General features: G+C 41.5%; 1 protein-coding gene across 2 annotated transcripts in view; it reads right to left on the minus strand.

Moving 5' to 3' along the window:
* adamtsl3 (ADAMTS-like 3) overlaps nucleotides 1-19704 on the minus strand; it is a 432074-nt gene that overhangs the window by 62605 nt on the left and 349765 nt on the right. For both annotated transcript variants that reach the window (XM_084353771.1, XM_084353770.1), the window contains 3 exons: nucleotides 16602-16812; nucleotides 16307-16486; nucleotides 14154-14307 (listed from right to left, as the gene is read on the minus strand). In XM_084353771.1, the coding sequence (XP_084209897.1) occupies nucleotides 14154-14307; nucleotides 16307-16486; nucleotides 16602-16812 (545 nt within the window). The remainder of the gene's footprint in view (nucleotides 1-14153; nucleotides 14308-16306; nucleotides 16487-16601; nucleotides 16813-19704) is intronic.

The following is a 19704-nucleotide window of genomic DNA, read 5'->3' on the forward strand; positions in this document are numbered from 1 at the left end:
TTGTTGACCTCAGTCAGAGATTGCAGGTACGAAGGCATTGTCATTTCTGATCATGGGCCTGTAGTTTTGCAAATATCCTTCCTTAAGAAAGTTGCTCGACGCCTGTGGCGCTTTAACAATGCTTCACTCAGTGTTGAAGGGTTCGTTAACCACATAAACACACAAATAGATTTTTTCTTGTCCACGAATGATACGCCAGATGTTAGCAAATCTATTCTTTGGGAATCGCTTAAAGCTTTTCCAAGGGGAGTAATTATTTCATACACCACCTGGGAGGGCAGGAGTAGAAAACAGCGCTTTAAAGATCTCACAGACCAAATTCATCAGCTGGACTGTAAATATTCGACTGCTCCCACCCCTGAACTTTTAAAGGAGAGGTCAGCTCTGCAAACAGAGTTCGACTTGTTGACCACTCATTATACAGAGCAGCTACTGCTTCAGTCTCGCTCTAATCTGTATGAACACTCAGATAAGGCAGGCAATTCGGTTGAATTCTTTAAGAGATTTGGAGGTTGCTGCCAATTTTACTCACTGTTTTTGAGGAATCCTTTGCCAAGGGCCAACTTCCATCCACGGTCTCTCAGGCTTCTATCTCAGTTATATTGAAAAAGGGTAGGGATCCCCTTAGTTGTGGGTCTTACCATCCGATATCACTCCAGAATGTGGACTGCAAATTGTTAGCTAAGATCTTAGCTCACCGCCTAGAAGCTACCCTACCTTCGATTATTTCTCCAGATCAAACTGGTTTTATAAAAAATTGCCCCTCTTTTTTAAAATATTTGTTGGCTTTTAAATATTATGCAGAACGCGGATTCCAATCAGCCACTACCCGAAATAATTATCTCTCTGGATGCTGAAAAAGCGTTTGATAGGGTCAAGTGTAGCTACCTTTTTCAGTGTCTAGAGAGATTTAAATTTGGTCCAAAATTCATATCATGGTTATTGTTATATAAATCCCCAATGTCGTCAGTAGGCACTAATAATATGGACTCCCAATATTTCCTGTTGCAACGTGGCACGAGGCAAGGATGCCCGATCTCACCCCTTTTATTTGCAATAGCTATTGAGCCTCTCGCAGCATCACTGCGCTCTTCACCTGAGATTCGCGGCATATTAAGGAGTGGAAAGGAACATAAGTTATCGTTATATGCTGATGATTTATTGTTATATATCACTGACCCCCAGAATACTTTACCGCATATTATGACTACATTAGATCGTTTTACCAAGCTTTCTGGGTATAAGATTAATGTCTCGAAAAGTGAACTTTTTCCTGTCAACTCTGCTGAACAATCACTCTCTTTTAACTCCTACCCTTTTAAGGTGTCTACTGATAAATTCGCGTACCTGGGTATAGTTGTAACTCGGAAAATTTCAGACCTCTTTAAACTTAATTTTGCTACTCTTTTAGAGTGCACCAAGATGGCCCTTGACAAATAGTCTACACTTCCTATCTCATTAGCTGGCAGAATTAACCTAATAAAAATGAACATATTAAATTCTTATACCTGTTCCAAACTACACCAATCTTTATCAACAAATCTCAATAAGATTATCTCTGACTTCATTTGGAATAAGAAACCACCTCGTATCCATAAAGAATTTTTACAAAGACCCAAATCTGTGGGTGGGATGACTTTACCCCATTTCCAATTATACTATTGGGCGAGTAACCTGAGAGCCTTGGCTTACTGGCTACAAACCCATGCTAACAATGAGGCCCCCGCCTGGGTCCAAATGGAGGCTGATGCAAGCCTCTCATTATCCCTCCCAGCCTTGTTGTATTCGGCAATGCCTATCACACCACGCCATGCTTCTACTGCCCCCCTAGTCTATCAATCTCTGCGTATATGGGCTCAGGTGTGAAAACACTTCGGCTGGCAGGCTGGCTCGCTTTGTGCCCCAATCGTGGCAAACCATCAGTTTCCCCCCTCACTTGAACATGACTCTTTCTTAGTCTGGCGTGAGAAAGGTATTGTCTCATTTAAAGATCTGTACATAGCAGATACTTTTGCCTCATTTGACCAGCTCAAAGCTAAATTTGATTTACCAAAATCAAATTTTTTAAGATTTCTACAGGTCCGGGATTGGATTCGTAACCAAACATGATCATATCCTGCAATCCCTGAACAACAGCCCATGGATACTTTGTTTCCAACAGCTCCATCTAACAAAGGCATAATATGCGCTATATATATGAAACTCTCATCTTTACAGTTGGCATCTCTTGATGAATTGAGAGAAGCATGGCAGGCTGATCTGAATTTACAAATTACAGATACTGAATTGTCAGACATATTTTCAACAATACACTCCCCATCAATTTGTGCCAGACATGGCCTACTTCAATTCAAAGTTGCACACAGACTGCACTTGTCTAAAGCCAGAATCGCAAAGATGTATCCAGCAATGGATAATTTGTGTAATAGATGCAATTTTTCACCTGCAGCATTAGCTCATACATTCTGGTTTTGTCCGAGACTCTCAGGTTACTGGTCCTCTATATTTGATGCCCTATCCAAGATAATTAAAAGACCAATAAACCCAAACCCTCTCACGGCCATATTTGGCATTCAATGTGAGGATGATCATCTTCCTAGGGCACAATCTGATCGCATTGCTTTTGTCACCCTCTTAGCGAGAAGAATAATTCTACTTAATTGGAAGCAGGCTGCCCAACCTCCTAACATTGGGTTAGAGATACACTACAACTCCTGAGGCTAGAAAAGATTAGACTGGCTCTACGACTTCCTAATTATAATATATAATATTACATATCTGCTCGAACAAACATGAGGTATTGTCCTATAGGTCATATTGTCTTTTACTATTACTGAGCCACATGTTTATTCTCTCACACACACCGTATGTTTTGTCTTTTTTTTTTGTTTTGTTTGTTTTGATCGCTCTTGTCATTGATACAATGTCCATTCATTTCCTCTTTTTTTTCTGCTTGTCCCCTGGGGTGGGGGGTGGGGGTGGAAAAAAGTTTGTTCTTGCATTTCTGTATATATGCTGTTACATTTTCAATTGAAAATATCTCCCTTGAGATATTGTCTAAAATTGTCTCATCCTCAAAACCAACTACCTGCATCCTGGACCCCCTCTCGGCAAAACTGTTTAAGGATCTATGGCCAGCACTGGGACATACAATGTTAAATATTGTAAACTTATCACTCATGAGAGGTGTTGTCCCTGCTAGTTTTAAGTCTGCTGTGGTTAAGCCTCTACTTAAGAAACCACACCTTGACCTAGGATCTCTGAATAATTATAGGCCAGTATCCAACCTTCCCTTCTTCTCTAAAATCTTAGAAAGAGTTGTGTCCCAGCAACTCTCAGGCTACCTACTAATAATCTCCTGGAACCTTTTCCATCAGCCTTCAGAGCCTGTCACTCCACCGAAACTGCCCTTACTAAAGTGGTAAATGACATCCTACTTACTTTAGACTCAAACTCTACCTAAGTGCTTCTGTTACTAGATCTCAGCGCTGCATTTGATACCATAGATCATGGCATATTGTTAGACCGACTTGAAAGTCAATCTGGCATCTCTGGCCTGGCTCTAGCCTGGCTGGGGGGCGACCCCCATTCCGAAGGACCACCATTCCGATGGTCCGCCGTTCCGACCGGGTTAGGGTTAGGGTTTCAGGTTTGGAATGGCGCCCTTCTTTCAAAAATAATTAAGGGCCAGCATTCCGAAACATGAAAGTGAATGTTCGGAATGGCGGCCCTTCGGAATGCCGCCCTGGAACCAGCCTGGCTAAAATCTTACCTGTCCGAAAGAACACAGTGTGTTTCTTATAATAGCACTACATCAATATTTACTGATGTGAAGTATGGAGTTCCCCAGGGCTCTGTTCTGGGCCCTTTGCTCTTCTCTTTATATATTTCACCTCTCGGCCAAATTGTTCAGAGTTATGGACTACATTTCCACTGCTATGCGGACGACACTCAGCTGTATGTGCCCATGAAAGCTGATGATAAATCTCAAATCACGAAACTGGAGCCCTGCCTCTGTGCAATGAAGAACTGGATGTCAGAAAACTTCCTGCTCCTAAATTCGGATAAAAATGAGATGCTGGTCATTACTCCCCCTCGACAGAGACACCACTTTGATCACGTGACAGTAACTCTCGACAATTGTGTTATTTCTCAAAGTTAAACTGTTAAGAATTTAGGTGTTACTTTTGACTCTAGCCTCTCTTTCGATCAGCACATAAAAGAAATTACCAAGATCGCTTTTTACCACCTGCACAATATAGCTAAAATTAGGTCCTTCCTGTCCACGGCTGACGCAGAGATCCTGATTCATGCCTTTGTTTCGTCTAGGCTGTATTACTGCAATGCCTTATTTTCGGGTCTTTCACATGGGAACACTAAAAGTCTTCAAAATGCTGCAGCTAGAGTCTTAACACGTACAAGAAAATTTGATCATATTACACCAATCCTAGCCTCATTGCATCGGCTCCCAATACATATAAGATCAGACTTTAAGGTGCTGCTGATGACATGCAAAACTGCACACGGTCTTTTGCTTCGTCGTACATGTCAGATCTTATTATACCGTATACTCCAACTTGTGCATTACGTTTTCAAAATTCAGGGCTCCTGATGGTTCCCAGGGTTAAGAAGAAGTCAGCTGGCTGCAGGGCTTTCTCCTATCGGCCCCCTTTCTCTGGAATAACCTCCCCGCTGATATCAGACAATCTGGCTCTATTGACTCCTTTAAATCTAAACTCAAAACTCACTTTTTTGACTTAGCCTTTAATTAGTCCTTGACATCGACTGCTAGCTTCCTCAGTGGGTCGGTCTCAGTCTCAATGAGTAAACTATAGTATTAGACTCCACATTGTCCTGCAGACGAGTAATAATCTGCTTATTCTGATTAACATTGCATTTCTATAACCTTGTTTTGCTTTCTGTTCCCACAAGCTGCAAGCTGTGTCACTTTCACTCTCTATAGCTTCCTCCTCCTCTTTCTCCTCCTCCTCCTCCTACTCTCTTTTCATTCAGGCTCACTTCTGATGACCTCGGGCCCCTGGGACCATCTACCTCTCCTGGCTCCTACAGCCCCACATACTGTCGGATCTGGATTGTCACACCCAGGCTCCGTTGGATCATTCCTCTCCTTGTTTCGCTACCTCCTTATAACTGTATACCTGTCAATTTTGAGGCCTCCTCACTCTGATCTCTCTATCTATAGCTAATTATCCTGTGTGGCCTGCCCTCTTCCAGGTCACCATGGTGGACAGGAGGTCGTGTGGCTCGGGCACCACCTGGCGATGCCTTGTCCTGCTCAGTCGTCTCCTGGATCCACATACTTTACATATTTAATTTGTATCAGCTTTTCTGTCAATCTAACCCGTAAACCCTGTTAAAAGGGTCTTTTTTCCATCAAGATGGCAAGTTTTTCCTCACTCGAATCGAAGGTCTAAGGACAGAGGATGTTGTTCACTGTACAGACTGTAAAGCCCATTGAGGCAATGTGATTGTGATTTTGGGCTATATAAATAAAATTTGATTTGATTTGATTTGATTTGATTTGGTTGCGAGAAGTTGTGATCAGAAGGTCGCTTGTGCTTGTCTTGGCAGCAACATAAGAGCTGACATGATGATAACACTGGCCATTCATGACAAAATGTAGGTGAAATGAGTGAGTTTCGCGGCAGATAATTCCTATGTAGAAGCTCCATTGCCGTGGCCCCCGTGCGCTGCGGTCATGATCGGCTGGATCTAAATAACGTCCGAAGGACTCCGAGCTGCACTACAATTGTCTGTGTGAGTATACGAGCATAATTACAACTATAAATAAGGTCCAGGTGTCAAATAACCGGAGTTGACGAAATACAGTCAAATTACCATAAAACTTTTGCTAATTGTGTTCCATGGCCCGATGGCGGTTTGTGCAAAATTCGGTGCAAATCGGCCAATAGCTGGCGCTTTTATTGCTAAATGACAAAATAACAGCTTGACTGCCTTCACTTTTAGATAGATAGATAGATAGATAGATAGATAGATAGATACATTTTATTACAGACTCTAAGTCCAGTTAAGAAAAGATACAAAAAGACAGAGAAGGAAAAAACAAAACAAAACAAAACAAAACAAAACAATACAAACAGCGACAAGAACAACAACAATGACAACAACAACAACAACATACAGGGTTGTCTAGCAACCCCTTATTAAAAGACACTTGTACCAGTATTTCCAGAGCAGTGACGTGTAACGTGTGGCACTAAATGCAATGGTTGTCAGTTCCAAAACAATCAGATTTTCAGACGGCTGATGAACTTAAACATGATGTTTCTTAAGACAGATTGGAGAGTGTTGACTCGAGCAGTCACAAACATTTCAGTGGCGCTGGTCCATCTGGGCCGTTTTAACAAAATTCTCTGAGAGTCATTGTATGCCATTTGCAGTCTCCGAAGGCTCGCTTTTTTATAATTTGACCACAGATGTGAAGTGTATAGCAGTGTGCAATAAGCTTTAAACAGAGTCAGCTTCACGTCATCAGAGCAACAGCCAAATTTCCGTATCAGTACATTTGCTTGCACATATAACATGCGAGACTGACGCAGAATGTCCTCATCATCAGTCAGTGTGTCTGTGATCACATGACCAAGATATTTCACCTGACTACAGGTTTTTAAAACATGACCTGACAGCTTAAAGTCAGGGAAAAACATATGTTTATCCTCATTTGTTCTGGAGATCATAATAACACTCTTTACATCATTATATTTTATGTCATGTTGCTCTCCATACAAGGAACACACATTAAGGAGCTGCTGCAGACCAGCTGAGCTCGGACTAAGTAGCACACAGTCATCCGCGTACATGAGATGGTTCACCACTGCCAAACATACAGCCAGTTTTACACATTTTTAACTCTTTTGACTATTCATATAAAAATGTAATAAAATAGGAGATAAAATGCTCCCCTGTCTGACTCCATTACTGACTTGAAAGGGAGCAGATACACAATTATCCCAATTCACCTGCATTGTTTGGTGAGCATACCAATAAGACAGGATTCTCACTATGTATTTTGGGACGCCTGCTTTGCTCAATTTTTTATATAACTTTTCATGGTTCACGCAGTCAAATGCCTTGGAAGCATCTAAAAAACACATAAACATGGATGAGTTTTTTCTTTTGTAGTTACTCAACAATTCTTTTAAAACATAGATACACATATCCGTACTGTGCTTAGGCTTGAAGCCAAATTGATTTTCTGCAGAGATAATTAATGCATTGACTCTTTCAAGAAGAATTTGTTCAACAACTTTAGACAATACACTAGCAAGAGCAATGGGTCTGTAATTGTCTGAGCTGCATACTTTTCCTGATATATCCTTGACAACAGGGACCAGCAGCACTGTCATCATAGAGTCTGGAAGACAGCCATGGACCATGAAGGCAGTGAAGCATAGAGCAAGCAGAGGAGCTAACCTTGAGCTGGCAAATTTGAGATTTTCAGCAGAGATAGAATCCATACCTGTAGATTTATTGACTGATAGGTTTCTGATCACTTGATACACCTCATGGGTCTTAATTGTACTCACACCTTCAACATTATCTACTTGATAGCTTTCAGTCGGGACACAATTAAATAGTTTAGTATAATGCTGTTGCCAAAGTGCAGCAATTGCATTTGTACCAGAGACTCCATCTACTGTACATGGTAAGGATGGCTTGCAATTATTAACACGCTTTACCTCTTTCCAGAAAGCTTTGCTGTTTTTATCTAAACGTTTCTTGGCCATGGAGTCAGCCCTCAAAGTTTGCTCGTTTTTACTGATGTAACGTATAGCATATTTATATTTTGCGTTTGTATGCTTCTTGTATTCAAAGATAGGTCCCTGTCTTGGTTTACCAGCCATTGCCCAAGATTTAGTAGTTTCACGGGCTTCCGTATAGAATTTTGCCACATACGTGTTCCAGCCAGGTCTAGCTTTCCCCTTCTTTTTTGTTTTAAGAAGAGGCTCACTGGCTTTAAGTAGAGCTGTTACAATATCAATGTACACTGCAGAGATATCCGTTTTATGTTTAATGTTAGAACAGTTAGTATTTTTACAGATGAGTGCCTCTCTTGGCAGATATATGTTGCTCAACAGTTTATCAGTGTGAGTAAAATAGGAAGCAATGTCTTCCTCTAAAAGAGAGGGCCAGTCCACATGATCTGGAATAAAACTGTTTGCACATTTTACAGTGTCAGGTATGTTATCCCGTCTAATAACCATCTTTACAGGAATGTGATCTGAGGTAGATGCGTTATATAAAATTTCCATATGTGTCAAAGAAGTGTGAGCATCAGCTGTTGAGAGACAATGATCTAACCAGGATGTGGTGTGCCATGCCTCACTTATAAATGTGCAGCTTTCAGATGGCAACAGCTCCCTGCTGGACAGTATTAGATTATTGTCTCTACAGAGATGATTCAGGTGGTTAGCAAATACTGATCTACTGTCTGAAATATCTGCATTCATGTCCCCGACAATAAAGACACTAGTAAATTGCTCATTTATTAAGAAAGAACTAATGAACGCCAGCTTATTCATATAGTCTTCTTCATTATTCTGGCATTCATATGTGGTATAGACATTTAAAATTACAAATTCCTTATCAAGCTGTGTCAAGTGTATGGCAATACACCAGTCCACACCAAGCCTAATGACATTCACCACTGAGTCCAGTGTCTTATTCCACAGAATTGCCACACCTCCTGGTACTCTGCCCCTTTTTATACCCACACTCAGTGGTGGACTCACCAGCACCATGGAAATTGTCATTAATTGAGTTTAGCCCTTTTAGATCCTGCTTAGCTAGAAAAGATTCCTGTAAGCACAGAATGTCACAGTGCTCCAACAACTGATCCACAACAATGTGGCACGCTTTATCCTCTGTGCTCTGACCCAAGCGCAGGCCACGGCAGTTGTAAGAATAATCCCTGTTTAGCATCGGCCGACTCTGTGCGCTCCTGTTGCCCTCGTTTCACTACTTGGCTCCACTTTGGAGACCCAGGTGAAGGCATCGTTACACCCGAGGCAGCTGCTGATGTAGCCCTCTCCACAGTTAGAAGCGGCAGTCCCTGTGGATCCCCTTCTTGGTGTTCATCTCTTGGTGCTTCGGTCCCCCCTGCCGAGCCGTCAGCACCGCTGGCAGCCGCTGCGCTAGTGGGTCCTGCGGCGCTAGCATTCACCGCGTCCAGACGCCTCACCGATGCAATGTGGCCGGCACAGCCGTGGTCAGCGTAGGTCTCCAGGGCACCGACCCGGCGGCTCACATCAACTGTGACAGCGCGCAGCCCTTCGCTGATTTCAGTCTGCAGGTGTAGTGCATGTTTCACGGATGAGACCTCGGTGTGTAGCTGCTCCACTTTCCGGAGTAGGCCGCATACATCCATGTTTGTGAAAGTCACTGGTGGCAACTCATCCAAATAGTGAGATACAAATCTTGGAACATTGTCCCCACACTCGTTCAGCACCTTGAGGCAGCTGTTATTGTTATTGACATCTTTCTGTGCACCTTTATGCGAGATGTTCCGCTGCGTTGTAGGACAGAGCTCAAACAGCGTTTTCTTTGAGGTTTCAATCCACTCTGAGTGGAAGCTGTTGGCAGCTAGCGCGACAATCTCGTCCTGACTTAATGTACTTATTTTCATAGCAAGGAAGTGTTATAGCACCGCTATAGCACCTGAGGAGCACGCTGCTGTGATGTCCGCCATCACGTGATATAGCTTTTGATTCCTCAATGGAAGTTGTTGCATGAACAAGCCCCGACAGCAGCATACCGCGACAGCAGCATGCCCCGACACGCGTGGACTGCGAGGGCCCGTTCATCACTGCTTGCAGTTTCAATATTTATATTATTTTTTAAGCATGATGCTGCAAGCAGATACATAATTAAGTTTCTTCCTACATTAATTAAGTAAAATTAAATACATTCTGTATACATACATTAACTAGTACATATATTAGTTTGTAATTACAGAAAAATAATGAAATTTGTCTTTTTTGTTTCTTTAAAGGTTATCAACCACTCTTACTCTTCTACATAACTCTACTAAGTAACTGTAAATACTGTAAACTGTTTTGAAGAAATCAGCAAAGTGGATGTAGATTGATGATTGAAATAAATAGAAAAAAGAAGAGTGAGCTGTTCCCGGCGTCCTTTTAGGTTGATCAGGCTGTTTTCATGTTTGGGTAGAAGCTGTAAATGTAGGCCATTATCTCTCTTGAGGTTGGGACACTTGTTTTGCACATGGTCAACAAGAGCTATGCTAGTGGCTTTGTAAAGCAGTACTTAGGCAAAGCTATTTTTTAAGTGCATGTCAGTGTCAGCATGCTAACACACTCACAACTAAAAGGCTAATGTGCTGATGCAAAGCTAAGCCACCTTGGGTGTTTACAAATCCTATCCTGTTACTTTGATATTGGTATTGCTCTAGCTAACAGGAGCTAACTGGCTAAATCTAGAAGCTGTTGCTTATGCTTCCTTGCTTAAGTGAGAGTATGAAATAAAAAGTGCATCTATGAAAAAAAAAAGACTTCTGAAAATGGTCAATTTGAAATATTGATTTCTTTAATGATACACAACTGAAATCATCCAAAACTTTTTTTTAATTTAAGGTTAAAAACCCCACAGCTGAACCACCTCCCATGTGTTCCTTATGGATTTAAACAAAGCAATAAGGTTTACAGTGAGCATTTTATTTTCTCCAATTCCAAATATGTTTAGAAATCTTTCACCTCGTACTATAACTAAAACACATGGTGCAGTATTCTGTATTTGGTGATTGGGCAGAGCAATATATTATGTCAGCATCGACATTGCAATGTGATCATGCGCAAAAGTAACTTTGAAGGCCATGCAAGAGAAATTATCTGAAGCTCTTACAGGAAGCTGCAAAAACTGTCACAGTGCCTGATCCAACATCAGAAATGTGTGGGGTAAGGAGGTTTCCAAAGATATTTGACCCTCTGACAAGCACTTTCAATAAAGGATACTAGCATCTACCTTAATCCTAATTAACTAATTATCGCATGTATGAGAATAAACAGGGAGCAGCAGATGGAGAGAACCTTTCATGAAACATATCTGGAGTCACATTTGGAGTCAGACTGAATGCTTTGCTGCGCTGTTCTACAGGGTTCCAGCCGAGGTGAGTCATAGAAACTAACGAAATTATAGAATCCAATTAATTGCTGGCTGTCTGAATGTTGGACCAACACTGTGTGCAGTAAAAAACGAATTTGTGAACAGTGGAAGAGTTTTCCCTCCTGCAGCTTGGCCAAAGACTTCATGTGAACTCATCAGCTCTCAATCTGCAGCCACTTCCTAGCTGCTTGTGTACATACTGTACAGCACGGTATGTTAGCATGAGGACTGACGATAAGCCCTGCTGGGTTTTCAAAGTAAAAGTTTTCCTTCAAATATTCATGTTCAAAGAGAGAACATGATCTGTTGATAGCTTGATAAAGTGCTGGGAAGTGTATATGTTGCTCACAGCCCCATGGGTTAGCGCTCTCCAGCTGTATACACATACTAACACTGTGTTCATGAGAATGTTAAATGGCTGTAATCTGGCCTGTCACAGCTACAGTTTTTATTATTAAGAGTTGATATCAGAAAGTACATGCAGACAACTTGCCTTTAGTTCAATCTGGGACTGGATATTGAAAATGATGTGATCTGGCACTATAAAAATCTGACATTAACTGCAACCCTATCCTCTGACAAGATATTCTGCAAAACCTATTACCTGACCACGCTCACAGACTGTATTTAACTATCAATCATAACTACAAGAATGCCTTCCTCACTGTAGCCTTACTAGAATGAACCAGAAAAGAAGACAGATCCCAGACAATTTAACAAAAGAGAACTTTCTTAAGCCACATAAATTATCCTTCCACTTCTTACAACAGCAGCAACACAGCATCTGCAGCCTACAAACACACACGTTGAAGCGAGCCTACAACATTTTTGCATACACATGTACAACACACACACGTCAAACCTCCTCCCTATTTTACCAGGGTATATGGTATTACCGTGACTAATTAAAAATTATGACTAAGGCTCAGACGCGTCACCAAACTGTTGGCTTGTGCCTACACTGTTCAGAAACTGAATACCAAACACTAATACTGAAACAATAACAACATAACATGCACAATATTATAAACTTTTACAAATAGCAGCTTATAAAAAAGTGCAAATACAACAGTCAAACAGAATTAAATTAACATAAACATCCAGAACAGTTTTCGCGCACACAAATCAATTAAATTAAATCACAGCCCAAACAACTTTTAATAACAACAAAAAGCAGCACCTTTTCCGGCTTTAACAGGGCGCGTTGTGGACTGACAACTTTGCCTGCGGTGCTGAAAACCCGCTGCGATGATGACCTTGTGGCACAGACTCACAGGTACTTTCGGGCCACTCGCCTCTGATGCACCTCCAGAGGTATCAGAGGCGCAGTATTGGCGACCTGAACCAGTGTGAACAGATAAGCTGGCGGCGCAGAGAAACTAAGCTAAACAGATCCTTCACTCAACAAAATATAGAGAAATGTCCCACAAAGCAAGCAACGTAGTAACTGATCGTGTCTTTGGTAACTTATATGAGGAAAAAAATGTGTCAGTCAGCCTGTCGGTCCGACCGACTCTTCGTCACATTTCTGGCCGAAAAACAGCGTCTGTCCCCGGCAAAAAACTTTAACTCACCAACTGTTTGTCGCGGTGATTTTTCAGTTTCCCTCTCTCCCCACGAGTGAAATAGTCAGACAGGGTCCAGTTTACTGATGGCGATTATGTAATTATGTAATTTAGAGAAAAACATAACTTTGTCACTTTCCAGGATGTTTGGTGGGTCAGGATCTCAATCACAACACATTATAACAGCATCCATATGATTATAAACTGTCAGTGTGTAGGCTACATGTTTAGATTAACAGGTAAACACCGGGGAAGCACCTTGAAAAAAAAAACACGTCACCATCAGGACGTGTACCGTCACGCCTCTGTTGGAGCCGCGGCGCCGGATTTCTGTGTGAATTATACTCCGGTTCGTCTTTTACTCCGGAGCTGCTCGGCTCTGTGTAAACAACCAACGGCGGAGAATTGGCGAACCGTGCTGCGGTGATAATGCGGCGACTCTGTGTGAAAAGGGCTTGCTGTGTTGTTGTTTCGGATATGCGTCCTTATTGCACAATTTACAAATTGCCTTGTCAGTATTTACCGCCTCTCCCTTCTCGTTAGCATTTTTTTAATGACGGTATTGAAACTGATACCGTTGCTATTTTTAAGACCCCGTGGTATACCTTATTACCCTATTACCGCCCAACCCTAAATGGTTACCTCTAAGAGTTTTCTATCACTGAAACAGAGATTTTTTAAAAATGCCTAATGTGCGGAATGTTCCAAATTCGGTTTGTGTTTTGGTGTGTACATGTAAAATGAAGCATTTGGGAAATGTGTGCATGCTCACTGGTTCTCTTTACCTTTGGTTAGGGCTGTTAGGCCATGTGCCAGAAAGATGTTCAAGGTCCAGTGTGCAGGACTTAGTGGCATCTAGTTGGAGACTACAGATTGCTACCAACTGATCACCATTTGTCTCACCCTACTCTTCCTACAGTGGCTGATAAAAACACTCTCCAGAGTCAGTGTTTAGTTCGTCCATTCCGTGCTACAGTAGAAACATGTCAGTCCAACATGACGCACTCTGTGGAGAAAAAGAGGACCTGCTCCCTCTTTAGATATAAAGGCTCATTCTATGGTAACAAAAGTGGAAGAGGGGGAAAATACCTCTTTTCTAAAATGTCTGTATACATCTAGAAAATACCTTACTGTCCTGTACCTGCCAGTTTCATCTGCCTGACCTATTCCATCCACTCACTTGCCTGCCTGACGTTCCCTCTGATTACCTCAGTAGTATTTATACAGACTGCTTCCTTGTCCACTGCCAGATTGTCTTTTGGATTCCAGCATTCATTGTTTTTTATTTTCCTGCCTCCCTGAATATGTGCCAGATCACTAGACTTTGATTCATCACCTGCACCTTAGCTGTTTAAGTGTGCCTGTTTTTTCAAATGTGAACATAAATGCATAAAGGTGTGTTTGTGCGTGTGTGTGTGTTCTTACTGGGACAGGCCATCATGCGGCAGGTTCTCACGAGTGGTGGGGAGGGCAGCCCTGAGCACAGCTCCCTCGCCAGCGTCACCTGGTGGCCCATGGCTGTCAACTGGAGACAGTGTGGCTCCCTACGCTGGATTCCCAAACCACAGGACACTGAGCACTGCAGGGGAAAACAGAAGAGGAATGTTTAATATTACAGGATTTTCATGTTGTTAATCTTTGTAGCAAAAAAGTTTTAGAAGCAACAGCTGAGCATAAGATTGAGTATGTAATGGATGTGCCACTTCTGTTAAGCTAACAACTTTAACACTTTTTGTTGTTGACACTAATCAATGAATAGTAGATAAGGCACATTTGTCAAATAAATCATCAAAGTTTAAAATTTATTTGAAACGTATTTTATCCAGAGTCATTCTGTAAAATATCTTGTCACTTCATCCTCTCAGCATATAATCCTACCATGTCTTCATTAGCTATTAGCTGACATTCTCCTTTGTTTTCATGAAATGCAATGGTATCAATATTGAAATTTAACAACGAGCCAGCACTGCAAAGCGCTCTTTCCAAGTTTTTGTATTTATGTTTGTATGTTTTGGTCATACCAGAGAGTGGCAGGGCTAGTTGGTGAACTTATCTAGTGGGAATGCTAGCTGCTAACATATCAGCAAAGAACATGCTGGAGCTAGTCGAACACAGTAGCTCTCCAATTTGGCAAGACATGTGGAATGTGGATAGTGCAAAACAGCCTGGAATGTCTGGCTCGCCTTACCTAACGTAAGCTCTTTCAAGATGATGTGCTTCTGGTTGATGCCACAGTTTTGTGGGCCAAAGTTCCTAAAGGTCTTTTTACTAAGATTTGAGTGGATTTACTTCACTCCTGCAAGGAAATCCATATTTTACTGCAATTTGAATTTTGAAGATAACTAATTTAACTTAAAAATAAGGCCGTTCAGAGGCTGCAGTACACTTCCTTGTTGTCTGTGATTTTGATTGATGGACAGGGTTGTAAAATTTCCCCATAATCTATTTTTTATGATAATGAGACATTGCCTATTTAATAGCATTTTAATTTTCAAAAACAAATCGATCACAATCACATTTAATATACAGAACAAACTACAATTATACATTTATAAGGGCATGGAGAGAAAAGATGAACAGAGACACCCACAGTGCAGTCACGTCAACACAAGCCGATAAAATGACTGCCCCCCCCCACCCACACACATAGGGAAAGCAGAAGGCTTTATTTTTATTTATTTTTATTGATTAAAACCCTTTAATGGTACAATAATGGCATAATGACATACTTGTGGAATATTAATGCTATTTACCATTTTTGCTATTAGTTTATTATTATTATTAGGCCGTTGTAGTTTAATATGACTACTGTCAACAGCACAGTCATTGTAGTTATTATCAATATTATAACATTATTCCCTCATCCCAATCTGGGAATGAGCCCTGAGGACTGGACTGGTTTGAGACAGCTTGAATTCAGAACACTGGGGGACCTAACAACAGACAAACAAAAGGGGAAAAGAGGAATTGAAGAGGGAAAAAGACGTATGTGCGTATGTTGGTCACACATGGTTGCTGGTTCAAATCCCCGCCTGCCCTAGCTTGAGTAAGATGCTGAACCCCAAATTGCTCCTGATGAGCAGTTGGCACCTTGCACGGCAACCTCTGCCATCAGTATATGAATGGGTGAAAGTGACAAGTGTTGTAAAGCACTATAGAATTGCACGTCCGACACTATTATTATGCTTAAACAGAGGAATATTAAGGTTGTAATTCAGCAGAATTAGACAACTGGAATTAAAAACCATGAACAAATTACTATTTACATGAAACTAAATTGAATTGAATTGACCCGCTGTAACCTAAACTCAAACCTTCTTCCTGGTCTGCATGGACTTAAACTGGGTGCTTTCTTAAAAGTAATCAAATGCATCAAGGCAGATTGCTGCAGAGGCGATGTTCATTTGATTTTGTGTCTTTGCCTCAGACATCACGTGGCCATTTTTATTTTATTCTAAACCCCACTCAGCTGCCTCACTGGAGACTTGTTTTATCAGCGTCACTTCAGCTAAAGTTTACATGTTAATCCTTCCAGCACTCACTTCACTGGGAGGAAATCTTTGTGTGCTTCTGCTCACCTTTCCCCATTCCCCTCCTGCCATGTAGGGCAGACAGTCAGTGCTGCTGCAGCCTCTGTTAGTGGCAGGTTTGCCATCCCAGCAGGCCTTGTCTCCCAGCCTTCTATAGGCCCCTGTGGAAAGGAGCTGCTTACAGTAGACCTTCCGTAACTCGACACCCCCACCACAGGACTGGGAGCACTGGAGGGGATAAGCAGAAGACAGAGATAGAGGTAGGAAGGGACTATTTTAGTCAGTTTTTCTTACACACAAACTATCACAGACTTAGACACACACATGCAAACAGAGTCCATACCTGCTGCCAAGGCTCAGTCTCCCAAGCTGGAGGACAGTCCACCTGGTTGCAGGGTTGCAGGATGGCAGGTTTAAATTCCCTGCACTCATCCTCTGAAACAGTCAGTATATCCTGCTGTTCTATGGACAACAGACGCATGCAAAACACACTCCTGGTCTGTATGCCGATGCCGCAGGATGCAGAGCAGCTGGTCCATGCTGTCACCTCCCATCTGCAGAGAGAGATAATGGAGCAGGTCAGATACAAAATACTGCAAGATTATTATGGTGCTAACTCTAGGAGATGGACTGCAGAAGTGCTGCTAATTTCCCATTTTCAGTATTAAATGACCCCTTTGTGGCACATTATAAATATATTGTATCATTTTTTAAATGAATAATAATATCCTTATAAAGTACAAAGGGAAAATGTTGAAAGTAAATCCTCAAATTATTCATAAACCCTGTTGCATCTCTCCCTTCTGTTTTGTCTCTTGCCACCCACACTGTGTGGGAGAGATAAAAGGATCAGAACTGATGATGGAGGAATCAGGGCAATGAAAAAACTGCTCAGTCCAGTGTCCTTTTAAGTAGCAGTTATCACTTGTAATACACAACTGTAACTGCTTGATATTCTGGGTTGTTTCATGTTTAAGAACCTGGTTTTGTAACAAAGGCCTGGTGTCATATTTACAGCATTTCTATGTGAAGTTTTAGCTTTTTAGTTATTTCCTCCAACAAAACATACATGTATGAAATTAGGAGGTAATAAATCCAACTATATAATGATAACAACTTCAAGCAAATCAACACAATCCAGTGGAATGTTGTTTAAAATGCAATAACAGTACATGTCACACATGCTTATTGGTGCTGCTTTTCATGAATTGTGACACATGGGCAGCACAGGCTATCAGCCAAACAGCTCATGGTTATCACCATGTATCTTGATACAGATCCAGGTGTAGATTGATGCATTTTTCTACATCAAAATATACATATAAAGAAATTGTGCACACTGTAGTAGCTTGATAAATTAGCCTTTACATAGATTATCTAGTTTTCCTTTCTGCTTAGGCAGCCGGGGGAACTTACTTTTCTTTCAGCTGTTTCTTAGTGGTTTGTTCAGGACTTCTGCCTATCTCATATGAATCCACTTAGGGCTGGAGTTGAAGCCCAGAGTTAACAAAGCCAGTTGACAACTAGCTTCATTACACCAGTTACCCAGGATTGCTAATGTTAAGACTAATCAAGCTAAGACAATCAAGAAAAGTAAGACAGCTGCATGGCACTGGCCATAGGGTATCAGTAAAACAAGACATTCAATGATAAACAAAACAGTGATGAATTCACACCAAATGAAAGTGACTAGAGACTCGCCCACTGCACAGTATGTTTGAACTTTTACCCTCAGATAGACTTTATAGACTAGTAATGTCTAACAGAAATACCTAAGAGAAATCTTTTCTCCCATGTGCTGGTGTTTATTTCCCCAGAAGGTCTGGTTCTGAACCTGTCTCTCTCCTTCAGAGCTGACTGACATCTTTTCTTATGTTTTCACAGAGAGACCCCAATTGGTGGATATTACATAATGTGCATTTAAGGTAATAAATGAAACTAAGACTGGATACAAGCCTTGATACACTGTGGTGCTACTGACATTTTGCTGCACAGTAAGGTAATTTTCCTAAACACTTTGGTGTTGTGAGTTGTATGAAGGCAAGTTTTTATATTACTAGAAAATAAAGATTCATTAATAGTAAAATCTGACACCAGTTAAGTCAACAGCAAGTTTCTATGCAACATTTGTGTACTCTGATGTGGCTGGTGATGGCACTGGCCCTCATACAGAGCCCTGTTTTTTTTATTGCTTTCATAAGTAGATGTAGCCAGACAAAATACAAGGCAATACAACTCCCTCAGATGAAGAATGATGTATAGCAGTTACTTTCAGAGGAGAAACATGGAGAGAGTTATAGACAGACAGAGCAGAAGAGGGAATAGGGGAGTTTATACACATCACTGTGTTCTCACTGTTGGTCTCCCAAACTCCCAGCCAACACACACACACACACACACACATGCAGAACACACCCTGTGTGTGTGTATCTGCACTCTGCAGCTGCTTCCTGTAAATGTCCATTAGAGGAGGAGAGAGTGGTAAATCACTGTGTGAATCAGACATGCTTCCAGTTTGCATGACTACTAGATGGGCAAATAGCCATCTGCTGCGTGGAAATGCAGCGACTTATAGCATACACACACACAAAAACACACAAGCACCAGCATCAGTGGGATGGTTAAATTAAGTAAAGAAAATATTTCGACAATCTTGTGACTGTTGAGTAACGGTCACTTTTGCAGAATGCTTCTACTGCGCGCCCCGACTGAATCTCAGTCGTCCTCACCTTTACTGAATGAACTTAGCACACAGTACACATCATCAGTATCAAAGTGATATGAGTAACATGAGGGCAGGATATCTAAAAGAAATGGCTAGACTGCACAGAAGAATACATTGATCTGTAAGTCAAAAATGACATGTTGTAACTACAGTAGGGTCAAAGGGTCTCACAACTAGTCAGATACTTCTCTTTCGCGTTTGCTTCAAATGTAACGCTGTTTTTTTCCCATTATAAATGGTAATAACAGCTTACAAATTTGAGTGAGAACTTTGAATCTTTGAAAAATGTCCATGAATGTCAAAATACGGGTGGCTGTGGCTCAGAGCCAGTGTCTTGTACACAAACCTATTTGTGATGTCACAGATGTCACTTGGCTTTCCCAGTCTTTAAGTGCCCCTATGAATGTTCAGTGGGGTTGACGTTCGGTGACTGTGGTGCCAACCAGCACATCAGGGGCAGTTTGGGGTTCAGTATCTTGCCCAAGGACACTTCAGCATGCAGACCAGGGGAATTGAACCAGCGACCTTCCGATAACAAGATGCTGGCTCTACCCATGAGCCACAGCCGCCCCAGTAGTTGGGTTGTCAGCCATCGCCGATGGACGATGGCGTCATTCATCAACCAACCCTACTCACAAGAAATGAATTAAATTGAAACAAATCAAATGATGATGTTCTAGCCAGGGTCAATCTCAAAATGACTGCAGTTATGTTACATTAA

Source organism: Pagrus pagrus, assembly GCF_965226575.1.
Source record: "Pagrus pagrus genome assembly, chromosome: 1".
Lineage (NCBI taxonomy): Eukaryota > Metazoa > Chordata > Actinopteri > Spariformes > Sparidae > Pagrus > Pagrus pagrus.